We start from the raw sequence: 26,127 nt of genomic DNA on the forward strand, positions 1-26,127 counted from the left end.
TCTGCTGAATTTTGTATTTTATATTACTTTAGACTTCAGATTAGGTTTTATTACATTTACATTTTGTGCTTTCTATTTTGTATTTTATCTTGTTAGGTTTTTTTCCACCTTTTTTGCTCCATTGACTATTGATCGGGTTAGAGCACAAGTGAAAACTTTTTACTTTCAACTTTTATTACGAGCGCTACCCGACGCATGAAAAAAGCTTTCTTCTAGTAGAGTTAGCGTGTGAGTAGAAGCAATAAATACTGCACCACTCATAAACTGGCCCTACATGTTTTTTTGTGTTTTTTTTTTCTTGTAGAATAAAGCAGAGTTACACAACTATTAAATTACATTAATATATCCAGGACATTAAAACTCTGGATCAGAGGTTGTAAACTAAGAACTTAAAACAATATACTTACATTTAAATATACATTATTTAAAAGAAAATCCAAAAATGTACTTTAGGAAAGCAGCATCTTTCATTGCATACTACAATTCAATAATAAAAAAATAAAAAAACAACTGTAATTTTGACTTCTTGTGTTTTTCATAAAGGTGCGTCTTATGTAATGAAAGATTAGATACATAATCCCCATTTCCTATACATACGTATATGCTTTGCACTAGTCAGCATTACGTGCCAACCCCATGGTTCTCTCATACACCAAAAGACTGCCTCGCCTGTTCGTATCTGCAATGTATAGGAGATGCCAGCTCAGGGCAAATGCAGGCTAAAGATCGTAAAACCAACATGAAGACGTGACCTAGAAAGGCTTCACTATTTAAATCTGAAATCTGCAGCAACAGCAGAGATTTACTTGTAGAGGAAGATTACAGAAATTAGAAGACTAAGGTATATTAAGTTGTTTCTGTTCTGAAAGATATGAGTCCTTCATGACTGTGGAATATATCAAGGGGAGCTGTTTGTGCACGTCAGATGTAGCGCTCGTATTATAAGTTGAAAGTAAACATGATCGCTTAAGCGCAGTTGAATTTCCCTCGTGTCAGGATAGCGCAACCTGGGAGCTCTGGTTAACTGTTTCGCAAAACAAAAAAGTGTCACATAACACATCAAAAATATATTACAAAGTACAGTTACAATGTTTCCTAATGACCTGTCCGCCTGCTCTGACCACCAGAAATCAACCTGATCGAATATAATCGGGATGATTGACACCCCCTGCTAGCGGCCAATCTGCACAAGAGCTGCTGGTGCAATGATAAATGTCGAGAGCGTATGCTGTTGGCATTTATCGATGTGCAGCGGACATGATCTGCAATATCAGATCATGTCCGCTGCACATTAATAAATAGACCCCTAAAAGTATTTAAAAAATTGCACAAAAAAGGGCTTAAAGATATGAGGTCTCAGGTGTTAGGGAAAAAAGGCATGTTAAGGGTTTTAACATTGAGATACATACAGTACATATACATGTCTAAATATGTATATATATGTATATATATATATGTGTGTGTGTTTATATGTGTGTCCATATGCATTTATGTATTTATATGTATATATGTATTTACAGACATACATACACATATAAAAGCATAAATACATTTGCACACACACACACACACACACACATACATATATATATATATATATATATATATATATATACAGGGAGTGCAGAATTATTAGGCAAGTTGTATTTTTGAGGATTAATTTTATTATTGAACAACAACCATGTTCTCAATGAACCCAAAAAACTCATTAATATCAAAGCTGAATAGTTTTGGAAGTAGTTTTTAGTTTGTTTTTAGTTATAGCTATTTTAGGGGGATATCTGTGTGTGCAGGTGACTATTACTGTGCATAATTATTAGGCAACTTAACAAAAAACAAATATATACCCATTTCAATTATTTATTTTTACCAGTGAAACCAATATAACATCTCAACATTCACAAATATACATTTCTGACATTCAAAAACAAAACAAAAACAAATCAGTGACCAATATAGCCACCTTTCTTTGCAAGGACACTCAAAAGCCTGCCATCCATGGATTCTGTCAGTGTTTTGATCTGTTCACCATCAACATTGCGTGCAGCAGCAACCACAGCCTCCCAGACACTGTTCAGAGAGGTGTACTGTTTTCCCTCCTTGTAAATCTCACATTTGATGATGGACCACAGGTTCTCAATGGGGTTCAGATCAGGTGAACAAGGAGGCCATGTCATTAGATTTTCTTCTTTTATACCCTTTCTTGCCAGCCACGCTGTAGAATACTTGGACGCGTGTGATGGAGCATTGTCCTGCATGAAAATCATGTTTTTCTTGAAGGATGCAGACTTCTTCCTGTACCACTGCTTGAAGAAGGTGTCTTCCAGAAACTGGCAGTAGGACTGGGAGTTGAGCTTGACTCCATCCTCAACCCGAAAAGGCCCCACAAGCTCATCTTTGATGATACCAGCCCAAACCAGTACTCCACCTCCACCTTGCTGGCGTCTGAGTCGGACTGGAGCTCTCTGCCCTTTACCAATCCAGCCACGGGCCCATCCATCTGGCCCATCAAGACTCACTCTCATTTCATCAGTCCATAAAACCTTAGAAAAATTAGTCTTGAGATACTTCTTGGCCCAGTCTTGACGTTTCAGCTTGTGTGTCTTGTTCAGTGGTGGTCGTCTTTCAGCCTTTCTTACCTTGGCCATGTCTCTGAGTATTGCACACCTTGTGCTTTTGGGCACTCCAGTGATGTTGCAGCTCTGAAATATGGCCAAACTGGTGGCAAGTGGCATCTTGGCAGCTGCACGCTTGACTTTTCTCAGTTCATGGGCAGTTATTTTGCGCCTTGGTTTTTCCACACGCTTCTTGCGACCCTGTTGACTATTTTGAATGAAACGCTTGATTGTTCGATGATCACGCTTCAGAAGCTTTGCAATTTTAAGAGTGCTGCATCCCTCTGCAAGATATCTCACTATTTTTGAATTTTCTGAGCCTGTCAAGTCCTTCTTTTGACCCATTTTGCCAAAGGAAAGGAAGTTGCCTAATAATTATGCACACCTGATATAGGGTGTTGATGTCATTAGACCACACCCCTTCTCATTACAGAGATGCACATCACCTAATATGCTTAATTGGTAGTAGGCTTTCAAGCCTATACAGCTTGGAGTAAGACAACATGCATAAAGAGGATGATGTCGTCAAAATACTAATTTGCCTAATAATTCTGCACTCCCTGTATATATATATATATATATATATATATATATATATATATATATATATATGTGTGCATTGCAGCCCTTTGCAGTCAAGTAGATGGAACATGTTAAAGCATATTTATGCAATATTCATATTTAATAAAGTCTTATTCTGTGTATTTACTGTAAATATTTGACATTCCAATGTTCTTCAGAAAGGGGAATATGTTCTAGATATTCTTAGGATGATAGTTTTTCCCCCACTATTCTTGCTCTATTGACTTCTATAGAGGAATATGTTAACGCGGTAGCGATATTCTAACTTCAGATTTTTGCACGCATCGTGGTGAAGTGAAACCTTTTGACTTCCAATTTTTAATACGAGAGCTACCCGCTGAACGCAAAAAGCTTACTTCTAGTGGAGTTAATGCGTGAGCGGGAACGATAAATACAGCTCCACTCCTAATCTAGCCATATATGGGCAGTATATGTTAAATCTCCCTTTAAAGATGCTGCATAAGAGTAAAGAAAGAAAAATTCGCTAATGTGTTTTGAGGCGTTGATTCGAGGGAGGAAAGCATCATTCTGTCACTATATAAATCCATGGTAAGACCTCACTTGAGCATGGAAAGCAGTTTTGGGGACTGATCTCAAAAGGACATTGCAGACTTAGAAAATGTTCAGACAAGGGCCACAAAGCTAATAAGGGGAATGGAGAATTTAAGCTATGAGGAGAGCTTATCCAAACTGGGTCTGTTTTCTCTAGAAAAAAAAGGTGCTTGAGAGGTGACATCATTACTTTATATAGATATATTCAAGGCCCATATACAGAGATGGCAGAAGCTCTGTTTAGTCCAAGAAACTAGTTTGTGACAAGAGGTCACAATTTAAGGCTGGAGGAAAGGAAATGTAATCTCCTGCAACAGAAATGTTTTTGCACTGTAAGAGCAATAAAATTGTTGATCTCATTACCAAAGGAGGTAGTGAATGTCAATACCCTAGATACATTTAAACATGGTTTGCATACATTTCTAGCTAGAAATAGAATTCATATATATGATTTCTTGTGTTAAATGGGTCACCTTTTAATGGGATTAATTTATGCTCAACTGGAGCTTTTTTGTAAGTATATTTAGATTTGTATAGGTTGAACTCGATAGACTTCGGTCTTTTTTCAACCTAATTTATTATGTTACTAAGAGCATTTTATTATTGCATTATTACTTGTCACCCCCTGCAAACCTTGTTAAAAACAGCACCATAGCAGTATTGGACTTCTTACTGTTGGTGATTGCTGGTTACACACATATGCCTCTTGTCATTGGCTTACTAGCTGTGCGCTGTGAAGCTGATTTTATCTATGTGTTTAACAGCTTTGCAGGGGTTAAAACATACAGATTAATCACAATCCTGTGGAAAACATAACTAATGATTTTTAACTGAAAGACACAATTAAAGGGACAGTGAAGTCCAAATTAAACTTTCATGATGCAGATAGGGCATGTCATTTTAAACAACATTCCAATTTAATTTTATCATCAAATTTGCTTTGTTGTCTTGGTATTCTTTTTTGAAAGCTAAACCTAGGTTGGCTTATATGCTAATTTCTAAGCCCTTGAAGGCCACCTCTTGTTTCAGTGCATTTTGACCGTTTTTCATAACTAGAAGGCGTTAGTTCATGTGTGTCATATAGATATCATTGTGCTCACGCCCATGGAGTTACCTAGGAGTCAACACTGACTGTCTAAACTGCAAGTCTATTAAAAGAACTGAGAAATGGGGACAGTCTGCAGAGGCTTAGATGCAAGGTAATCACAGAGGTAAAACGTGTATTAATATAACTGTGCTGGTTATGCAAAACTCGGGAATGTCTAATAAAGGATTTTTTTTTTTAAACAATAACATTTATGGTGTTGACTGTCCCTTTAAGGTTCTATGGAGATTTCTGTAGATAAATAATTTGAAAAGCTTTGTGATTAATCTAATAATTTTATACAAGAAATAGCACAAAAATAAAATGCACTAACAATTTAGAGCACTTTTTTATTGCACTTTTACATCCCTTTACATATTGCGCTTTTTCTTTTTAATAGGTGATTGATTTATATGGATGTACATATATTTCTTTTCTACATCGAACCCAACTTGGTACCCTGAGATTTTAATCATTTGGCCAGAAAGGTTTTACAAAATAAAAAAAAATAAAATTGTAATGTTTATGTTTCTTTTTAATTATTTAGCAATAGTTTTTATGCAAAAATGCGTAACATATAGCTCCCTTGAATGTGCTTTGGAGTTTTATGTTAATTTAATAAAAAAAATAATATGTATTTTCAAAGAATAATTTTGTAGAAGGGGTATATAATGTTTTCCTAAAATCTTGGTAAAATTATTCTGGTGTTTCTAAAATCCCATCCCAGTAATAAACCCTGCAGATGCAATATCCAATTGATGTATGCTCTTCTGTTTTGGGCATTGCCGCTTTGCTTATTTTTTAATATTTCAACAAGAAATGGATGAGAGTCCCATTGCTAAATGACCAATAAGAGAATGGGCAAAGATTCATTTTTCTTTTGCATTATTTATGTTTGCTATAAATCTTTTGCAAGCCAGTAGGATCTTTCAGTAAGGGCGGCTTATTTTATTTTTCTGTGTATTGTGTTTAGAATATAAATGAACGCTATAATTGGGTGCAGTGCTACTTAGCAAAGAACATTGAAGCTCACAGTTTGATTCGAGCAGTGCAGAACAAGTAAAAAGAAAAAAAAAAAAAAACATTATTTGCGCTTGGGATTACAGAAAATACTTTTCAAGCCATATCCTATAATTTATAAAATCAGAAGGTCTATGGAATTAAATAAGAGTTTTGTAGCAGAATACTACAAATAATATGAGAACTTTTGAAGTGCTGTTGGCTACAAATCGTGGCTTTCACATGAGCAGCACAACAATTTAAAGAGACGTGGTAGTCAAAATGAAACTTTCACGATTCAGATAAAGCATAAAAAAACTTTCCAATTTACTACTTTTATAAAATGTACCTCTTGGTATACTTGGTAAATAGTATGTCATAGAACTATATGAAGAACTTTACTACTTGCGCACCAGTCACTTAGCGCTCAAGTGATATATAACATGAATTTTACTGCATGTCCCCAGAGAAGTCTATTATAAGCAGGACTCGACTGGGAAATGAGACCGGCCCTGTAAATTTCTGAAGACCGAGTTCAGCTCCAGCATCCGCTCGCACCATACATCAAATACTAAAAGAAAAAGAGAAGAGCGCAAGACAAACACGCATCTAAGTGCAGATTAAAATAATTTAATATTGTTGCCCCTATGCTTTAGTAGCTACTCACAAGATAAAATATTCTTTCATGCATGTCACAAAAATCATACTTTATTAAAAGCAGCCATCCGTATGCAGTCAAAGGCAGGATAGCCTGATTACCAGAACCCCTTTTCTCAGTCGTCCAGGGTCTCTGTGTACACCGGAATCGGTATGTTCCTTTAGAATCTTGACAAATCCTGGTTGTTGCAAGTCTCAAGACTGCAGGGTGAAATTACACTTAAAAGAAAATCCCCCCTTGCCCAGCCCCACCCCAGCCTGTTACTTTTAGGATTCCAGGAGTGGAGCGGCCTTTAATAGATGCGTTACGCTGTGCACAAGGTTTGCTCTGTGTCCTGGCTGGGAGGCTCCTAATGCCCAGGATGTGGCGGCCCACCGGTGTTCTGTCAGTAGAGCTAATCCATCAGACTAGCGAAATGACATTTTGTCAACTGTCTGATAACAAATCCATACAGCGCATGTGCTCCTAATCGTAGTCCCATTCCAAAGCACAATGTCACAACCTAAAGTTCACTCTTCTGATAGAACACCACGCGCACAGCCGTTGGACACTTGTTACAGCGCATGCGGGAAATACAAACGCCTTTATATATATTATTTAAACGTAGATGCAGTTTGTGACCAGTTTAATTATTTTATATAAAGGCATTTGTAAATGTGTTAGTAACAAGTGTCCACACAGCTTCCTTGTACTCTAATTAGAAAAAAATAAAATACATACTATGGGGCTGATTTATCAAATGTCTGTCCGACATGATCCGATCAGCTCCCACTGCTTTATAGACATTACAATGTAATCTTTATTTTTTTAATACAACATTCAAGCAATGATTTATTTAGTGTTTAATGTCACTTTAAGATCGTATAATCTATCCAAATTAGGAAAAGTTTAATTTTGATCTTCACGTCCTTAAACTGAACAGACACTTTGGGGCCTATCTATCAAGCTTCGAATGGAGCTTGATGCCCCGTGTTTCTGGCGAACCTGCAGGCTTGCCAGAAACAGCAGTTATGAAGCAGCGATCACAAAGACCGCTGCTCCATAACCTGTCCGCCTGCTCTGAGCAGGCGGACAGACATCGCCGGAAATGAACCTGATCGAGTACGATCGGGTTGATTGACACCCCCCTGCTGGTGGCCCATTGGCCACGAGTCTGCAGGGGTCGGCGTTGCACCAGCAGCTCTTGTGAGCTGCTGGTGTAATGCTGAATACGGCGAACGTATTGCTTGCCGTATTCAGCGAGGTATGGCGGACCTGATCCGCACTGTCGGATCAGGTCCGCCGGACTTTCTTAAATAGGGGCCATAGCCTACCTTCAATAAGGCAGGTCGGGAACCGGCACAAAAAGCAGTAAGTGGATCTAAAGAGACAGTTTACCACATCGTCGGGTCATATTCTAAAAACACACGAAAAACTAAATAGATGAATGATAGGGAGTTAATGTATAAAGAATTGCACTCTGTGATCTGGCATTAACTCTCAGTTTAGAAATGTATTGACTGTACATGTAAACAAAATGTAGTAAGCAGCTACAATGCAATTCTATGTAGCATTAAATCAATAATAAATGCAATTTCAGAGTGTGAATAAGATACACAGAATTAAGTGCTTCATTCATTTGTGGAATATTAAATAATTTACAGTAACATTAAGTAAACTTAGTATTCTCTCACTCCTCCATGTTGCAAAACTGACTGCTATGGATTACCAGTATCCTATTGTCTTTTGAGTGTCAAAGTGTCAGTCCTGAAGCCCACTTGTAAATCAAGTGCTCAGTGCTTTGCTCAGACAACGAGGGGGAAAAGTATACCATCACTTTCATGTAGTGATGTTCTCCTGCATTCTAGACTTGGAGCATGTCTTAATGTTACTTCTTGGTAACAGAGTCACCTCCCTCCATAACACAAAGCCAATGCCAAAATACAGCAAATCTAGGAAAGTGCTGGAGATGTATTAAACTTAACAGTTATTTCCACTTACATAAAAACAGGTCAAATAAACTTTTGAGATCAACAGGTCATATAACATCCTAAGCATTTTATGTCTGATTTCCCTGACAAAGTGACTGTAGGGTCAGTTTACAAGTGGAGCACTAAACATAGCTTTTACAAATATAATATTACCACTTCAGTGAGTAATATCAGCGCGCTAATCTGCTCTGGTATTTTAATTTGACAGTAAAGCGAACATGAGCTCCAATGGGAAACACACTTCATGAGAACCTCACACAGTGAAAGAGGGAAGGATTAATTTACACATATACTGTATGTACAAGGAAAACACAGTTCCCATAAACAGCAATGTAAAGGCACTTTTCAGTACTGTTTTTTCTAAAAACCCACACCTGCCGCTTTTAACCCCTTAAAACAGCCTAGTGCAGTTGTTTAATAAAAAACTATAATGCCCTCTATTTTGACGCCATTTGGGGCACTTTTAGAAAATTAACCAGAGATCTGATCTCTGGTTAAATTTCTGAGTGCTAATACCGTTGGGTTCCCATTGAGTCTTTCACAAGAGGGCAGAAAAATACTGAATCGATCCAAGGGAAGGTTCAGTAGGGCAGGGCAGACCAAACTGTACACTACAATAGAGGCACTACAAGATGAAATTCAAATCATGGTAACCACCTTTGTTTAATAGAGTCATACAGCTAGCATTCCAGATTGGCTGTGTTCTACTGTGAAGCTCCTGTGAGAAATTTTGCCTATGGATTTACTGCCTTTGGGGACATTAAACAATTAGCTATCCAGGATAAGTAGTGCAAAAATGACATGCTGTAACACATTTATACATTTCTTTTTTTGCACTTGCATTCCTATTTCTATTCCTCAATAGAAACTGCCATAAACAACAGCTAAATTTTAATAGCCCTAATCCCAAATTCAGAGATGGCCTTAGTACTCTATGTGGCTTTGACAGTTGGTGCTAGCGATTTTAGCTCTCACCTTGCTCTCACTCTGCAAGTCTTGTCCTACCCAAGTAGCTATGCTCTACCCAATACATGATTAAAGGAACATGAAGCCCCAAAATTTTATTTCACTATTTGGATAGAACAATTTTAAACAACTTTCAATTTTACTTCTATTATCAAATTATTATTTACTTTTATTATCAAATTTGCTTTATTCTCTTGGAATCCTATGTTGAAGGAGCAGCAATGCACTACTTGCTGAGCATATCAGGTGAACCAATCACAAGGGTCTTTTATGTGTAGGCAATCAGCAACTGGCTCCCAGTAATGCATTGCTGATCCCGAGCCTTCCTAGGTATATTTTTCAACAAAGGATACAAAGGGAATAAAGCAAATTAGATAATATAAGTAAGGTGGAAATTTGTTTTAAATTGTATGCTCTATCTGAATATTGAAAAACAATTTTGGGGTTTTATGTTCTATTAAGTAAGTTAACTAGCACTTGGAAATAGTAGTTTTTTATGACAATAGCTTAATACAAATAGTAATAATGTAGTTAGTAGTAAGGATTATAATACTTTCTTCAATTTCACATAAGCAAAACATTTAGAACCAGATTACGAGTGGCGCGCTAACAGTTATGGGAAAGTGATATCGGGTTCATAGCGGCTTCAGATGTAGCATACGTATTACAAGTTTAAAGTAAATGTGATTGCTTGAGTGCAATTGAAGTTAACGTGCGTTGGGATAGCTCTGGTTAACTATTCTGTGAAACAAAAAAGTGTCAAAAAACATATCAAAAGTAAATTACAACGTACACTCATAATCACAAACAATTTATAAGGGCCCAAAGATATGAGGTCTCAGGTGTTAGAAAAAATAGGGCTGCCAAGGGTTTTAACATAGAGATACAAACAAACACATGTCTAAATATGTATATGTATGCATATAATTATGTTTATATGTATCTACATATGCATCTATCTGTCAGTCTGTCTGTGCATCTATAGTAGCTAATGATCAAACTAATTCTTCTGACCGGCAGTATTTTTCATCTAAAGGGGAGGAGAGTCCATGGCTTCATTTATTACTTTTGGTAATTAAGAACCTGGAAACCAGGAGGAGACAAAGACACCCCAGCCAAAGGCTTAACTACCTCCCCCACTTCCCTCATCCCCCAGCCATTATTTGCCTTTTGTCACAGGAGGACGGCAGAGAACTGCATCTCCAATTACACATGCAGTGCCCCAGGGTCCAACCATTACTCCTGTGGGAGAGATTAGTTGGCCGTCAGATTTTGCGGATCAACTGCAAACGGCAGTATCGAAAGTGACCCATGCCTTACCATGTTCTGCTAAGTGTAGGGCGTATCATGGCAAGCCGGCCCAGGCGTTATACGATGACGAGGCCCAGTCCGTGTCATCTAAACCTCCGGCTGCGGAGGAGCCTGACTTTAGGTTTAGGATAGAGAATTTGCGATTTTTGCTGAAGCAAGTGCTTGCTACTCGAGAGGTTCCGGAACTGAAGCTTCCGGAGGAACCTGTGATTCCTAAGCTTGATAAGGTATATGAGGACAGGGTGGTGCCTCAGGCCTTCCCGGATCCTGTTAAGATGGCTAATATTATTAAGAATGAATGGGAGCAATTAGGTTCTTCCTTTTCCCCTTCTTCTTGCTTTAAGAAACTGTTCTCCATTCCTGACTCTTAGCTTGAGCTGTGAGGTACTGTCCCTAAGGTAGATGGTGCTATCTCCACGCTCACAAAGCGATCAACTATTCCCCTCAAGGATAGTTTGTCATTTAAAGAGCCCATGGATAAAAAGTTGGAAAACATGTTAAGGGAGACTTCCATCGACGAGATACAGGAGAAGATTAAGCCGCTGAAGGTCGCCAATTCTTTCATCTGTGATGCCAATATGCAAATTATTCGCCTGAACGCTAAGGTGTCAGGTTTTTCCGTTTTAGCTCGCAGGGCTCTGTGGCTAAAGTCTTGGTCTGCAGACATGACCTCTAAGTCGAGGCTGTTGTCCCTGCCTTTTCAAGGAAAGTTTCTGTTCGGTCTAGGATTGGATTTGATCATATCCACAGTTACGGGAGGCAAGGGAGCTTTCCTTCCGCAGGATAAGAAGGCTAAGCCTACTTTTTGTCCCTTTCATGTAGACAAGGCCCACCACCAGCAGCCCGCCGTGAAAGCAGACCAGTCCAAGGGAACTTGGAAGCCGGCTCATTCTTGGAACAAGTCTAAGCAGATTAAGCCCGCCGAGACAAAATCGGCATGAAGGGGCGGCCCCTGACTGGTCTCTTGACCAAGTAGGGGGCAGATTATCTCTCTTCTCAGAAGCCTGGTTACAGGGCATTCAGGACCCTGGGTTCTGGAGGTAGTCGTCCAGGGTTACAGGATAGGGTTCAGATCCCATCCGCCCAGGGGCAGATTCCTCCTGTCAAACCTGTCTTCAAGACCAGAAAAGAGAGAGGACTTTCTAGAGTGTGTGAGGGATCTCTCCTCTTATTATTAATCGTTATCGTACCAGTACCCCTAGTAGAAAGGGGTCTAGGGTACTATTCAAATCTTTTTGTGGTTCCAAAGAATTAAGGCAAATTCTGCCCTTTTCTAGACCTAAAGTGTTTAAACAAGTTTCTGAGTGTTCCATCATTCAAAATGGAAATGATCAGATCTATTCTGCCCCTAGTTCAAGAGGGACAGTTCATGACAACTATAGACTTGAAGGATGTTTACCTTCATGTGCCAATCCACAGGGACCACTTCAAGTTCCTAAGATTTGCATTTCTGGACCAACACTTCCAGTTTGTGGCCCTCCCCTTTGGTCTGGCGATGGCCCCAAGAGTCTTCACGAAGGTTCTGGGGGCGCTACTTGCAGTAGCCAGAGGCATTGCTGTGGTGCCCTATCTGGATGACATCCTAGTCCAGGCGCCGTCGCTCAGTCTCACACAGGATCATTCAAGGGCTCTTCTTCTTCTTTTGCTCCAATCCCATGGTTGGAAGATCAACTCAGGAAAGAGTTCCCTGGTTCCCAGCAACAGGGTGGAGTTCCTGGGCACGATAATAGACTCTATGTCCATGAAAATATTTCTCACAGATCATCGATGCAGGAAGATTGCGTCCTTTTGTCTTGTCCTTCAGTCCTCCTCAAGCCCCTCAGTGGCTCAGTGTATGGAGGTGATCGGACTCATGGTTTCCAGCATAGACATCATTCCTTTCGCCAGGTTCCATCTCAGACCTCTTCAATTGTGCATGTTGAGACAGTGGAACGGCGATCATTCAGATCTGTCACAGCAAATTTCCATGAATGCTCGGACTCTCTCGGATCTCCCTCTCTTGGTGGTTCCATCCAAAGCAACTGTCCATAAGGGACATCCTTCGTGCAACCATCCTGGGAGATTGTGATCACGGACGCGAGTCTGGCAGGATGGGGAGCTGTTTGGGGTGCCAGTATGGCACAAGGACCACAGCTGCTCACTCTCAGCGATTCACATTCCAGGTGTGGACAACTGGGAAGCAGACTTTCTCAGCAGGCAATCCTTCTATCCGGGGGAATGGTCTCTTCACCCCAAAGTGTTTGCAAAGATTTGTTTCAGGTGGGGAACGCTAGAGATACATCTCATGGCATCCAGACTCAATTGCAAGCTACCCTGATACAGGTCAAGGTCCAGGGATCCCCAGGCAGAGCTGAGAGATGCCTTAGCGGTGCCTTGTGTGTTCAGCCTAGCTTACATTTTTCCACCATTACCACTTCTACCTCGTGTAGTGGCACGCATCAAACAGGAGTTTCGGCCATTCTGATTGCTCCATCGTGGCCGCGGAGGATGTGGTTTGCGAATCTGGTGGGGATGTCATCCTCTCCGCCATGGAGGTTACCCTGTTGCAGGGATCTGCTGGAAGAGGGCAATTTTCAACATCAAAATTTCGATTCTCTGAGGCTGACTGCCTTTCCAACAGTCTTTCAAATGACACAGTATAGGTAAAGGATCTATACTTTCAGTGGAGCGCAAATGTTGCTTTCGCTGCACTTGTAATCTAGCCCTATGTTGTCTATGACAGCAAAGAGCAAACTGTAATATGACTTTATATTATTATCCAGAACCAGTACAGGAACAAAGATTAACTTCAGAATTTCCATAATCCCAGGAATTTGTATTGGTGTTGCTCAGTAAGACAGTTGATTTTTCTAAAGTTTTCTCACTATGTTTGTAAGCGCAGTTTAAATATATATGAAAAATAAAATTGGTTAAGAAAAGTTGAACTCATAAATATATTGGCATGTAAGCTGTCTGAGATAAGGTATGATAAAAACAGTTTACAGCCCATGGTACTGTAGCTAATCTCCCTGGACGTGGACAAAAGAGAAAAATTGATCAGAGATTTCAACAAAGGATTGTTTGAATGGTGGATAAAGAACCGCGATCAACTTCCAGACAAATTCAAGCTGACCTTCAGGCACAGGGTACAAATCTGTCAGCTCGCACTATACATCTGAATGAAAAAGGATGCTATGGTAGGAGACCCAGGAGGACCCTACTGCTGACACAGAAACATAAAAAAGCCAGATTGGAGTTTGCCAAACTTACCTTAGGAAGCCAAAATCCTTTTGGGAGAATGTGCTGTGGACAGACGAAACAAAATTACAGCTTTTTTTTGGTAAAGCCCATCGTTCTACTGTTTTCAGAAAAAGAAATGAGACTTTTAAAGAAAAGAATACAGTCCCTACAGTCAAACATGGTGGAGGTTCACTGGTGTTTTGGGGTTGCTTTGCTGCTTCAGGCACTGGATGTCTTGACTGTGTGCATGGCATTATGAAATCTGAAGACTAACAAAGAATTCTGTGGTGCAATGTAGGGCCCAGTGTCAGAAAGTTGGGTCTCCATCAGAGGTGATGGGTCTTACAGCAGGACAATGACCCAAAGCATACATCAAAAAGCACCCAGAAATGGTTTAAGACAAATGACTGGAGAGTACTGAACTGGCCATCAATGAGTCCAGATCTCAATCCCATAGAGCACCTGTGTAGAGATCACAAAACAGCAGTTGGGAAAAGGAACCCTTCCAATCTGAGAGACCTGGAGCAGCTGGCGAAAGAAGAGTGGTCCAAAATTTAAGTAGAGAGGTGTAAGAAACTCATTAATGGTTACAGGAAGCGATTGATTTCAGTTATTTTTTCCAAAGGGTGTGCTACCAAATATTAAATTGAGGGTGCCAATAATTTTGTCCAGTCCATTTTTGGAGTTTTGCGTGGAATGTCAATTTGACTTTTTTTCTCTCCACTTTTTTGTGTCATAGCAATACAAACAAAAGAAATAAACATGAGGATGCCTAAACATTTGTAATTGCAACAATTTTCTGAGTGAATTGGTGCATTATCTGACAGAAATGCAGGGGTGCTAATATTTTTGACCATGACTGTACATGTAAAAGTACAGTTAAACTTATATAAACACTATGGGGCCTAATTATCAAATGTCTGTCGGACCTGATCCGACAGTGCGGATCAGGTCCGACAGACATCGCTGAATGCGGAGAGCAATACGCTCTCCGTATTCAGCATTGCACCAGCAGGAAGGTGTCAATCAACCCGATCGTACTTGATCGGGTTGAATTGTGGCGATGTCTGTCCGCTTGCTCAGAGCAGATGGACAGGGTTATGGAGCAGCGGTCTTTAGACTGCTGCTTCATAACTGCTGTTTCTGGCGAGTCTGAAGACTCGCCAGAAACACGGGCCCACAAGCTCCATACGGAGCTTGATAAATGGGCCTCTATCTGTTTAAATTATTTTAAGAAATTATTAAAAAAAAGTTATAAGGGCCCAAAGATATATGGAATAAGGTGTTTGACAAAAAAAGGGCTGCAAAGGGTGTTACCATATACAGTATATGCATACATAGACATGTCTTAGTATGTGTATGTATGCATATAGTATAGATGTGTGTACATATGTATTTAAGTATTTATCTGTTGTACTGTATATGTACTGTACGTATTTCACATTCTAATGCTCTTCACTAACATGATAATGCACTTTTTTATTGTAAATACATAGTTCTATACATATCTATATATTCCTATAGGTATAGATATGTATTTTACATTAACATTATCGTATATATATATATATATATATATATATATATATATATATATATTTAATAATAACAATAACATTATTTTCTATGGGAAGAACATAGTAATGTAAAATATGTGTAATGCGCATTCGGATTTGCGGTTTAGGTCTAACGTGGTGTCAGGTTAGGGCACATGATGAATTGCTAACTTTCCTTATTGAAATATTACATATAAAAATAATTAAAAATTATTATACAAATAGTAAAAAGTTTATTAAAAGCAGCAAAGGAAAAATACATTTATATCATTGAGGTAATCGCCTAATGAGTTCTCATTAAAGTAACAATATATGTTATAAGTACAAACAAGTTAGATATGAGCGCAGAGTGAATTCACCAAGCTCCTGATATAACCTAAGAGTCCCTAATAGGTTACAGACAATAGTACAAATAAATGAAAGCAGGAGCGCTATAGCTAAAGGTGAATCAAATTATAAGTGATATTACAATGACTAATATGAAGTGATATCAGTGGTATTAAACATAACTAAAAAACTAGATAATTCTATATACCAAGTGTATAACCATATATATGTGAGGATATCTTAAACCACTACGTGCATATGAATTATGAATTAAAGGATGACCAGTAAACAATATATAAATATGGCTATGCCAAATTTAATAACATATATATTATATTAAAATACTGACACAGTAAAAAACGGACGTCTCGGTTAACTAAGTATAGGTTGCCACCAATAAAAAACATAAAGTACAAATTAAAATAGGCCTTGAAAATCGAGCAAATTGGAACTTGGCTCAGTCCGAGATAAACATCCGAGGTGAAAGTTCCAAAGTTAAATCTAGGTATAGGATTGCAGGCAACCGCAAGCTTACCTCCAGCCTGTGTGTACTTATCGGTCTCTGCAAATGAAATTACCGCCGTAGCGGGATGACGTCACCTTTATGGGCGCTGTCCTGGATCCACCGCCTGATTGGTCTATTGGCGTAGCGGCTCCAAATGTAGAATTGAACTTCCAGCAGCAAAGTATCTGCTCTTAAGTGCCTATCGGCACGCAGGATACCTTAGAGAGGATGGTGTGTGGAAGAAAGTAAAATAGTAGCTTCCAGTCCCCAAATGCAGGGAATCTGTGGTATCGCTGTGCAATGCAATAATCTGTCCTGTGCTACCTGTTAGACCTTGCTGACCTTAGTGTTGTCAGTTTCCTTTCAGCAGACTTCACAGGCTTCAGAAAATAGCTCGTGCATAAGGTTCAGCTACCTTATGCACAAGCTATTTTCTGAAGCCTGTGAAGTCTGCTGAAAGGAAACTGACAACACTAAGGTCAGCAAGGTCTAACAGGCAGCACAGGACAGATTATTGCATCGCACAGCGATACCACAGATTCCCTGCATTTGGGGATTGGAAGCTACTATTTTACTTTCTTCCACACACCATCCTCTCTAAGGTATCCTGCGTGCCGACAGGCACTTAAGAGCAGATACTTTGCTGCTGGAAGTTCAATTCTACATTTGGAGCCGCTACGCCAATAGACCAATCAGGTGGTGGATCCAGGACAGCGCCCATAAAGGTGACGTCATCCCGCTACGGCGGTAATTTCATTTGCAGAGACCGATAAGTACACACAGGCTGGAGGTAAGCTTGCGGTTGCCTGCAATCCTATACCTAGATTTAACTTTGGAACTTTCACCTCGGATGTTTATCTCGGACTGAGCCAAGTTCCAATTTGCTCGATTTTCAAGGCCTATTTTAATTTGTACTTTATGTTTTTTATTGGTGGCAACCTATACTTAGTTAACCGAGACGTCCGTTTTTTACTGTGTCAGTATTTTAATATAATATATATGTTATTAAATTTGGCATAGCCATATTTATATATTGTTTACTGGTCATCCTTTAATTCATAATTCATATGCACGTAGTGGTTTAAGATATCCTCACATATATATGGTTATACACTTGGTATATAGAATTATCTAGTTTTTTAGTTATGTTTAATACCACTGATATCACTTCATATTAGTCATTGTAATATCACTTATAATTTGATTCACCTTTAGCTATAACAATATATGTTATACCCTTGATGATTATGACAAGTTACTACCAGTGAAACACTCTAGTTTTAACTCTGTGTGGGCCTGAAATAATAATTGGATAAATAGTGTGGTTAGTGTATAGGATTTTTGTGGAGTAACATAGATAGTGGCTACAATTACTAATAGCTCTCTTCAGTGCTTTGAATTCACTAATTCCTCCATGATAGTATGCAGCAGATTCACTGAAGCTAACTTACCCCCCCCCCCACACATTGGTAATTTGTATGCACAAAATAGCTGGAGAGGCTGACTAAACTAGACAGGGCATTTTATTAAATTTTTCCCACATTTTGCTTTAAAAATAAAACATACTTTCATGATTCAAGCAAAATATTAAAGGACCCTCAGAGTACCACATGGTGCTTACACGCACTAGTTGCCCACCACTTTTTTAAACAATAAATACATGCTATCCTAGTAAGATGTTAAGTATACCAGGGGTCAAACCCTACAAAAATGTGTGGGAATTCACCAAGACTTCCACCCCCTTCACAATTAATATTGTTTTATATATAAACACACACACTTACACACACACACACACACTGTATTTATTTGCATATAATCTATACACTTTGGTTAATGAAAGCAAATTAAATCCAATAAAGTGCTAAATGGTTGCCTTTGGGTCTGAGAATCCTCCTCTGTCACAGAGTCTCACCCACTTAAGGTGCAATTGTCCTATTTCTGCTGAAGGGAGCTAAATAATCCCAGAGAAAACCACACAGAAATGTAAGCACCATGTGTTCCCCACAGTGCAGAGTGATCACACAGAAGGACCCTGAACAGGCTTGCATTTAGTGTATTGTAGGAAGTGTTACTACCCATTACTAGAGGATCTCACTATCCCTCTAAACAGACTGTGCTCCAGCTCCTCCCACCAGCAACCACAGTGTTTACTGAATCATTTCTGTTCTCTGTCCAGAGGGAACTTAGTTCCTCCTGCAAAAATAGTGAAGGAACTCTGTTCCCATGCGTTCCTGCTCGACTTGACCCCTGGATTATACTCATCTCATATTTCACTGATTTAATCATACCTCTTCATTGTATAAGATTTGCAAAGTGCAACACAGCTACATCAAATGAAGGTAATGAATTGCAGATCTCACACTTTCCTCCTTATCTGCTAAACATTCAGGCATCAACTAGTACTTTTAGATCCTCTTTATAGAATAAAAAAGCTTTAGTGAGAGTACTTTGATTCACTTTCACTTTTTTTAGTTATGAATGGCCATTATAAACCTGTACAATAAGCCATCTGTAGCGAACAAGATTCATTTGTAAGCTGCTTAATGTCTTTTGTTAAATAAAAAAATGCTTCTTTAAACCAGTTTAAGCTTGAAAATTCTGCATTATTGTGTCACTGTTATTGCAATAATTGGCTAAACTAAAGTACAATGGAATAATCATCAATACTATACAGAGAGAAGTAACATCACTGACAATTATTTTGCCTTGAAATAATAATCCAATTATTTGTTATAATGACATAAACAGGTTGTCAGAAAATGTTACTGTGGCAGAAGAAGAAGCTTAGAAAATAATATCATATATTTTCTATTACTGGGAAGTCCAATTTCCAATTTCAACGAGTTTTCTTATTGTTGACCTTGATGAACCCTTACACAAAACTTAATTTGTAATGAATGGGGAAAAGTTGGACAATTTACACCTTTGAAATAACTAACACAATTAAGGAATCTGTAGATAATAAAAATTACTATTTATATTATTTTTATTTCTTTCAGGCACATCTCCTTTAAAAGGCATCTGAACCGTCAAATGCACGTGTCTAGTGTTGATTTTGGAGACACCTTGCAAGTTACAGAACAACCAACAAGCATTGGAAGGATCAAACCAGAATTATACAAGCAAAAGTCAGTGGATTCAGAAGACACTAAGAAAGACAATGGCAAGACTTGTGGAAAAATCAACTTTACCCTAAAATATGATTATGAAAACGAAACTCTTATAGTCCAAATTCTCAAGGCCTTTGACCTTCCTGCCAAGGATTTTTGTGGTAGCTCTGACCCATATGTGAAAATTTACCTTTTGCCAGATAGAAAGAGGAAATTTCAGACCCGGGTCCACAGAAAGACACTCAACCCAACTTTTGACGAATCATTTAACTTTCCTGTTCCGTATGATGAACTACCCAGTCGAAAACTCCACCTCAGCGTGTTTGACTTTGATAGGTTTTCCAGACATGACATGATAGGTGAGGTAATATTGGATAACCTGTTTGAAGACTCAGACCTTTCAAGGGAATCATCTATCTGGAAGGATATTCAATATGCTACAACGGTAAGAATGTTTCTCTTTGATATTTGATGGCTTGTTGTTTGCTTTTAATTAATACACATGGATGCAGGTTAATTAAATATCAGACGAAACTTAATTAAGGAAATTTTAAATAAGCAGCTTCAGTATTTCAAGAAAGGTGTGAATATAAACAAGTTAAATGACTTCAACTGCAGAGATTCCTACTGGTTCCCATTTGTGTCACATTCAGTGGACTAAATAATTTAATTGTTACTTCAGATGATTCTGTTATAGAGCTGCTTGTGATAATTATCACTAACAATGTAGCAGTTTGAATGTAATGTAGGCTTTTTTTAGTGAGATGTCTGTTTTCAAATGTAATTGCTTTGTAACTTTTTCAAATACAAGATGCTATCAATGTATCACTTTGTCTGTGCTAGGATACTGACATTGTTTAGTTGTCATAAAGCACCTTTATTTTCATGTTATTAGATTATTTCAAACTATAATTTGTTTTGAGGATCTCAAACCATTAATTACAAAAAAAATAGCACAGTTTTTTTTTTCTTTGTATGAGGTATTTTACTTTTGTTTGGATTGTTTAAAATATGTTTACCAGTGTTTACCAGTAATCATGTAATGGAGTCAGTGAATTTTACAGAGACTAGAAACTATTTCCAGTATCAGAAGGGCCAGTTCGTGATTTGTCATTTTGCAAAGTAGGCTGCTGCCTTGGGATATCTACAGTTAATGGAGTGCTTGCCTGCTTGCCCGAGTCAAGTGATGTTACTCCACAACAAACTCTAATTATCTTACTTTATATTTGCTGCAATTCCAGAAGGTTTAATTACTTATTTTTGGAGGAAAGCTGATACTTAAGTAGAATATAGCACTATTATAACTTGGTTGAACAATCTTATTTTTGACAGCCATATTTTGTAACTTGTAGGTAAGAAGTGCTGCACAGCTGAAAACAATGTGCCCCTGTTATTCTTGCTCCTATATAAACTCCATCTCAGGCAACTCCTATTGAACTATACAGTGAAGTCTTATGAAATCTACTTATTACCACTTTTGGCTGTGTTATGTATTATTTGTTATTAGCCTGCTTTGGCCTACTCTTGCTACTGTTCTATGAAATGCCAGTTTCCTAAGATGCATGTCACATAGTTTTGTCTGCAGGGAACCCACATGACATGAAATGTAGCGAATGTGATCATAGTTCTGGTAAGAGAAATGAATTTCTCATTTGTTCTTGGTTTTCTGTTATCTATCTTTTGTCCTGCCTCTGCTAGTGATGCAGTGTGGTGTGAGTAACAATGGCCAATTACATATATTTATCTTATCTAGGAATAATACTAATATATAAGCTGTTGCATGTAGTAAAAGAATATTGTCCCTTTGTTTGTTTGTAAGGGAAGTCCTGCTAGCAGTAAAAAAAAGATCAGCCTGCAAACAGGTTTCCTTTGTTTACATATATTGGTCTGGTCTCCTTTATTCTTCCACCTGGCAAAAACTGATATGGGCTATATTTCCACATCAGCTATAAGAGAATCCTGCAGTGCTTATTAGAGCAAATAACTACATATGTTGAAAAAAGCAAATGAGCTTGTATATGTACAGTTTAATGTGAACTGTGATTATTGAAATGGCATAGAAATAATTTGTAAAAATTATTCTATTTTTCAGGAATTTTGTATTTTCATTAATTTGTATCTGTTTAAATAGGCAGTTTACATTAAAATTCTAGCACAAAAAGTATGTTGGTTTTAATATTTATCATTTTCATATCCAATTGGCTATCAGATATTTTACTGACTTTCTTTTGAGAGGGAACAAAGCTTTTTTTTAAGAAAAATGCACATTTCTGTGTCCTCTGTTCTAAAATAATATTGATATATTATACAGCAAGCCTCAAAGCTATGAAATTCAATGTGAAGTTAATATATCCTTGCTTGTTGCTTCCTGGTAATTGTTCTGATGAACAGTGAATATTTGTCAGTGGCCAAGAGCTGTCCAAGGTCCTTAAACAATTGGCTTTTATATAAAACATGCCAGAGGATTATACAGCTGTATTTTCCATGGTTCCTTTTTATCGCCCTAAATTTAATCCCTGAAATAATTTACAATATACTTTCTTTTTATTGGCTACAGATATATAATAATCATGTACATTTATTATTCATTAAATGTCTGATCACACAGTATAGATTTTATTTATTTTTTTATTTAATTTTTTATTGAGGAAAGAATGAGTATATAAATGTGTACAGAACAAATAGAGTCAAACATATGGCAAACATTTGATGTACACAAAAAAAAAAGAAAAAATGCTAATACTCATTTTCTACCCCAAATAATACTATTACAGCCCTATTTTGGACCTTTACTGTTATCTTGAGAATGTCCAGGGGTTTATGTTATACCTAGGTGTAAAAACAAAAACAAAGACAAACAAGAAACAAAATGCATCTGAAGTGAAATAGTAAAGTACAAAACATACCATATTTTGATATTATAGATGCATAAACTGGAGCTGATCTCCTTCATTTAGCTAGACTCACACCTAGACATTAGAATGGCATTAGTACTTTTTTTTTTTTTTTTTAAATAATTTTTTTTTTGAAGTTAAAGCATATATCGTCTAAACAAAGACTCGCCCTAAGGCAAAAGTTACAACAGAGAGAATAATACATTGTCTATACAAGAACATTATTGAGAAAGCAATATGCACATACAGCAAGAAAAAATACATTTCAATTCTGGTTATAAAGATAGACAGTATCTTTGGCGAGATAAAATAGAACTTCTTTTATATTATCAGCGTATGAACTCCACATTCTAGTAAAATATTACCTAAGACCAAAATATCAGCCTGTGGAGGTTTAACATAAGTATCAGCCACTCTTGGGCCGAGATATATAGGGGGGGGGGGATATTCAGCGGGTAAGCACCGCTATATGTATAGGAAAAGGGGTGGGAGGGCGGAGCTATATTTAAGTGTAAGTAGCATAGGGTAAATGTGAGCTACATATCATCTGATGATATGGGTGTTCTCATAGAGTATGCATATTGAGTGGCTTTTCATCGATGCTACTAAGGGCTTTGCTGTATAAATATAGTTAGGTTATGTAGCCCTGGGCATTAGTACTTTTTGTATACAAATAATCAACAAGAAAGCAATATCCTGCTGCTTTCCATGCTTTAGGCTGGCAGTATTTATATTTTCCATAGAAAAAGTAGTGCGCTGTTTCTAGGTCTAAGTTCCTGGTGGTATTTCATATTAGACCAATACTGTTCAAAATCTTTCTTAAAGTGCACTGTCAATGTGTGACTCCTTTCCTTACGAGTGTAAAGGTGGTTGCTGAGAACCCAGGCGCAGTCCCAGCCGCAGACCGCACGAGGGTCCCAGCCATGCCCTCTCTCTTCAACATGGAGCCAAAACTGTAATCTGTGTATATGATCCCTCACAATCTGTTAAATTCACTATGGGGGCCCCCCCATCCCCCGCTTAGAGCAATCAGGGATACAAAAAGATGTTGCTAGCGCTACAGTGCTTCACAGAGGATACTATATTTAGCGTTACACCACAATATAAATAGCCTGTGTTTTGTTTCAGCCATTTTTGGCACATTAAACTGATAAATAAATACATTCATATCAACTCGTAACAATTATATTTTAAAAGAGACCCATAAACATAGAAAATAAACTTGATTAGAACTTAACACGTCAGTATCCAGCCAGCACTTATGAAAAAAAAAAAAAAAGTCTAGCCTCCTTCGGAATGTAACAGTAAGGTTAAGTCAATTCTAAAGTCCGCCAAACTAGTGAGCGGTATATCGCCATCATATCCTTTCACCTGGTCAGTATAGTACATGTCCGAGTGTTCACGTATGGCTGTCTTTGGGTATAGGTCGGGCGTGATGCCAGGCATCTTAGCTAGTGCTCCTTTGTGAAATGCGGTATCTGGGGCTTTGCTCTGATGTTTTATTTGGAGCTGGTAGTTAGGTATATTTAAGTCCGCAGTTTCAATGTTTCTCTGCTTCAGCGCTTTTAGAAGCTGGTTCCCCCCTCTTCCCTGTGATCCTGCATCATAGTGGTGTTAGGCCAGGGGTGTCCAAACTTTGCTCTCCAGAGGTTTTGGAACTACATTTCCCATGATGCTCAGCTAGATAAAATGCTGGCTGAGCATCATCGGAAATGTAGTTCCAAAACCTCTGGAGAGCAAAGTTTGGACACCCCTGCATTAGGCATTGCCTGCTGATAATAGCGTGGGGTAAACTCCATTTTGGTTTGGCCTACAAAGTTTTCCCGCCTTAGGGGCTCCAGTATCAGATATCGGGACACATTTCCATCCGTTGTTTCCATGTCAATGATAGGCGCCATACATTTAATAGTAATTTGCTGTTGTGCCGTCATCTGAGCCGCCTTAGTGTATAGGAGCGTGGGCTTTCCCTGTAAAGGTATATGGGCTAAGACAAACTCACCACACTGCGAAGCTATTTCAGCCTCCTGTGATGTAGCTGGCTGGTCCGGTGGCACTGTATGGTCAGTCTCTTTCACTCTGTCGATAAGGAGCTGCAGTTCTCGTTCTGAGGGTGCTTTGTCGATTAGTGCCAGCAGCATAGCTTCTAACTTGGCAAAGCGATTGTCTGTCATATCATTGAGCTCTTCGGTCTCCATTGTGTTGGGGTTTTTTTGTAACTGATTTCTCTTTGACGTCCTTGTGTCTTGTGTTGATATGCGTTTTCTCTGTGAGGGTCTAAAGTGAAACTTTTCCTGTGATAGACGATCAGCTCCAGTAAATAACCCCGGGGATCCGGGGGGGGGGGGGGAACGCTGCCTGCGATTTTGCCGCCGCTGCTGGCCTTATCTGTCCAGTTTCAAACCCAGGGGTCATAAACACAGCAGACTGTAGTTGGTAGATCACTTTTTTATAAATGGAAGCTGTATAATCTGACCTATAATCGGCGGATTAATGTCTTCTCACCCGGAGCTCATGAAACATGCGACTGCTCAGAGCCGCTGCTTGGACACGCCCCCCAAAGATTTCATTGTTATCACTGATTTCCATCCCTTTTATTGATTTTGTTAAAGGGACATGAAACCCAATTTTTTATTTCATGTTTTAGATAAAACATACAATTTATAAACAACTTTCCAATGTACTTCTATTATCTGATTTGCTTTGTTCTTTTGGTATCCTTTGTTGAAAAGGCATATCTAGGTAGGCTCAGGAGCTGAGAGATAGCTGCTGATTGGTGGCTGCACACATATGACAATTGTTATTGGCTTACAGGTGTGTTCATCTAGCTCCCAGTAGTGAATTGCTGATCCTTCAGTAAAGGATACAAAGAGATTGAAGAAAATGCTATAGAAGTAAATTAGAAAGTTGTTTAAACTGTATGTTCTATCTAAATTATGAAAAAAATAGGGTTTCATTTCCCTTTAAATTATATACTTGTTTCTTAGAGCTGTTCTATAAACCAAAATCAACAGTATTACACCCATGTCTCTAATAAGGTGCAGGTGTAACATACGTCAAATATTCTAGCTAACCAGTCAATAAGTATCTGTACAGTTGTCATTCCATTGACACAAATAACTTTTCCCACTCAGGGCTTGATAACATGACCTACACTAATGTTTTGCAGTTGACTGCAATATTTTTATTACACTGTCTCTTTAAAGGGACACTGAACCCAAATTTTTTCTTTCATGATTCAGATAGAGCATGTAATTTTAAGCCACTTTCTAATTTATTCATATTATCAATTTTTCTTCGTTCTCTTGCTATCTTTATTTTAAAAAGAAGACATCTAAGCTTTTTTTTTTATTATTCAGAACTCTGGACAGCACTTTTTTATTGGTGGATGAGTTTATCCACCAATCAGCAAGAACAACCCAGGTTGATCACCAAAAATGGGCCGGCATCTAAACTTACTTTCTTGCATTTCAAATAAAGAAACCAAGAGAATGAAGAAAATTTGATAATAGGAGTAAATTAGAAAGTTGCTTAAAATGTCATGCTCTATCTGAATCACGAAAGAAAAAATTTAGGTACAGTGTCCCTTTAAGAATATGACTTGAGAGAGTTAACAAAAGAAATAACCAAAGGCTTACACTAAGCAAATAATATATACTGAGTTATAATGGGAGTGTATAAATTAAACTGATTTTAATATGGGCCATTATAAACATACATTTATAGAACAGACAGAGCCAGGTTAACCACAAAGTAACATATATATATATACATCTATC

The 26,127-nt window shown here is 38.1% G+C and overlaps 1 protein-coding gene across 2 annotated transcripts in view; it reads left to right on the top strand.

Annotated features, from left to right (window-relative positions):
• SYT6 (synaptotagmin 6) overlaps positions 1–26,127 on the top strand; it is a 787,509-nt gene that overhangs the window by 469,751 nt on the left and 291,631 nt on the right. For both annotated transcript variants that reach the window (XM_053706565.1, XM_053706566.1), the window contains exon 3: positions 19,347–19,902. In XM_053706565.1, the coding sequence (XP_053562540.1) occupies positions 19,347–19,902 (556 nt within the window). The remainder of the gene's footprint in view (positions 1–19,346; positions 19,903–26,127) is intronic.

Source organism: Bombina bombina, chromosome 3, assembly GCF_027579735.1.
Source record: "Bombina bombina isolate aBomBom1 chromosome 3, aBomBom1.pri, whole genome shotgun sequence".
NCBI lineage: Eukaryota > Metazoa > Chordata > Amphibia > Anura > Bombinatoridae > Bombina > Bombina bombina.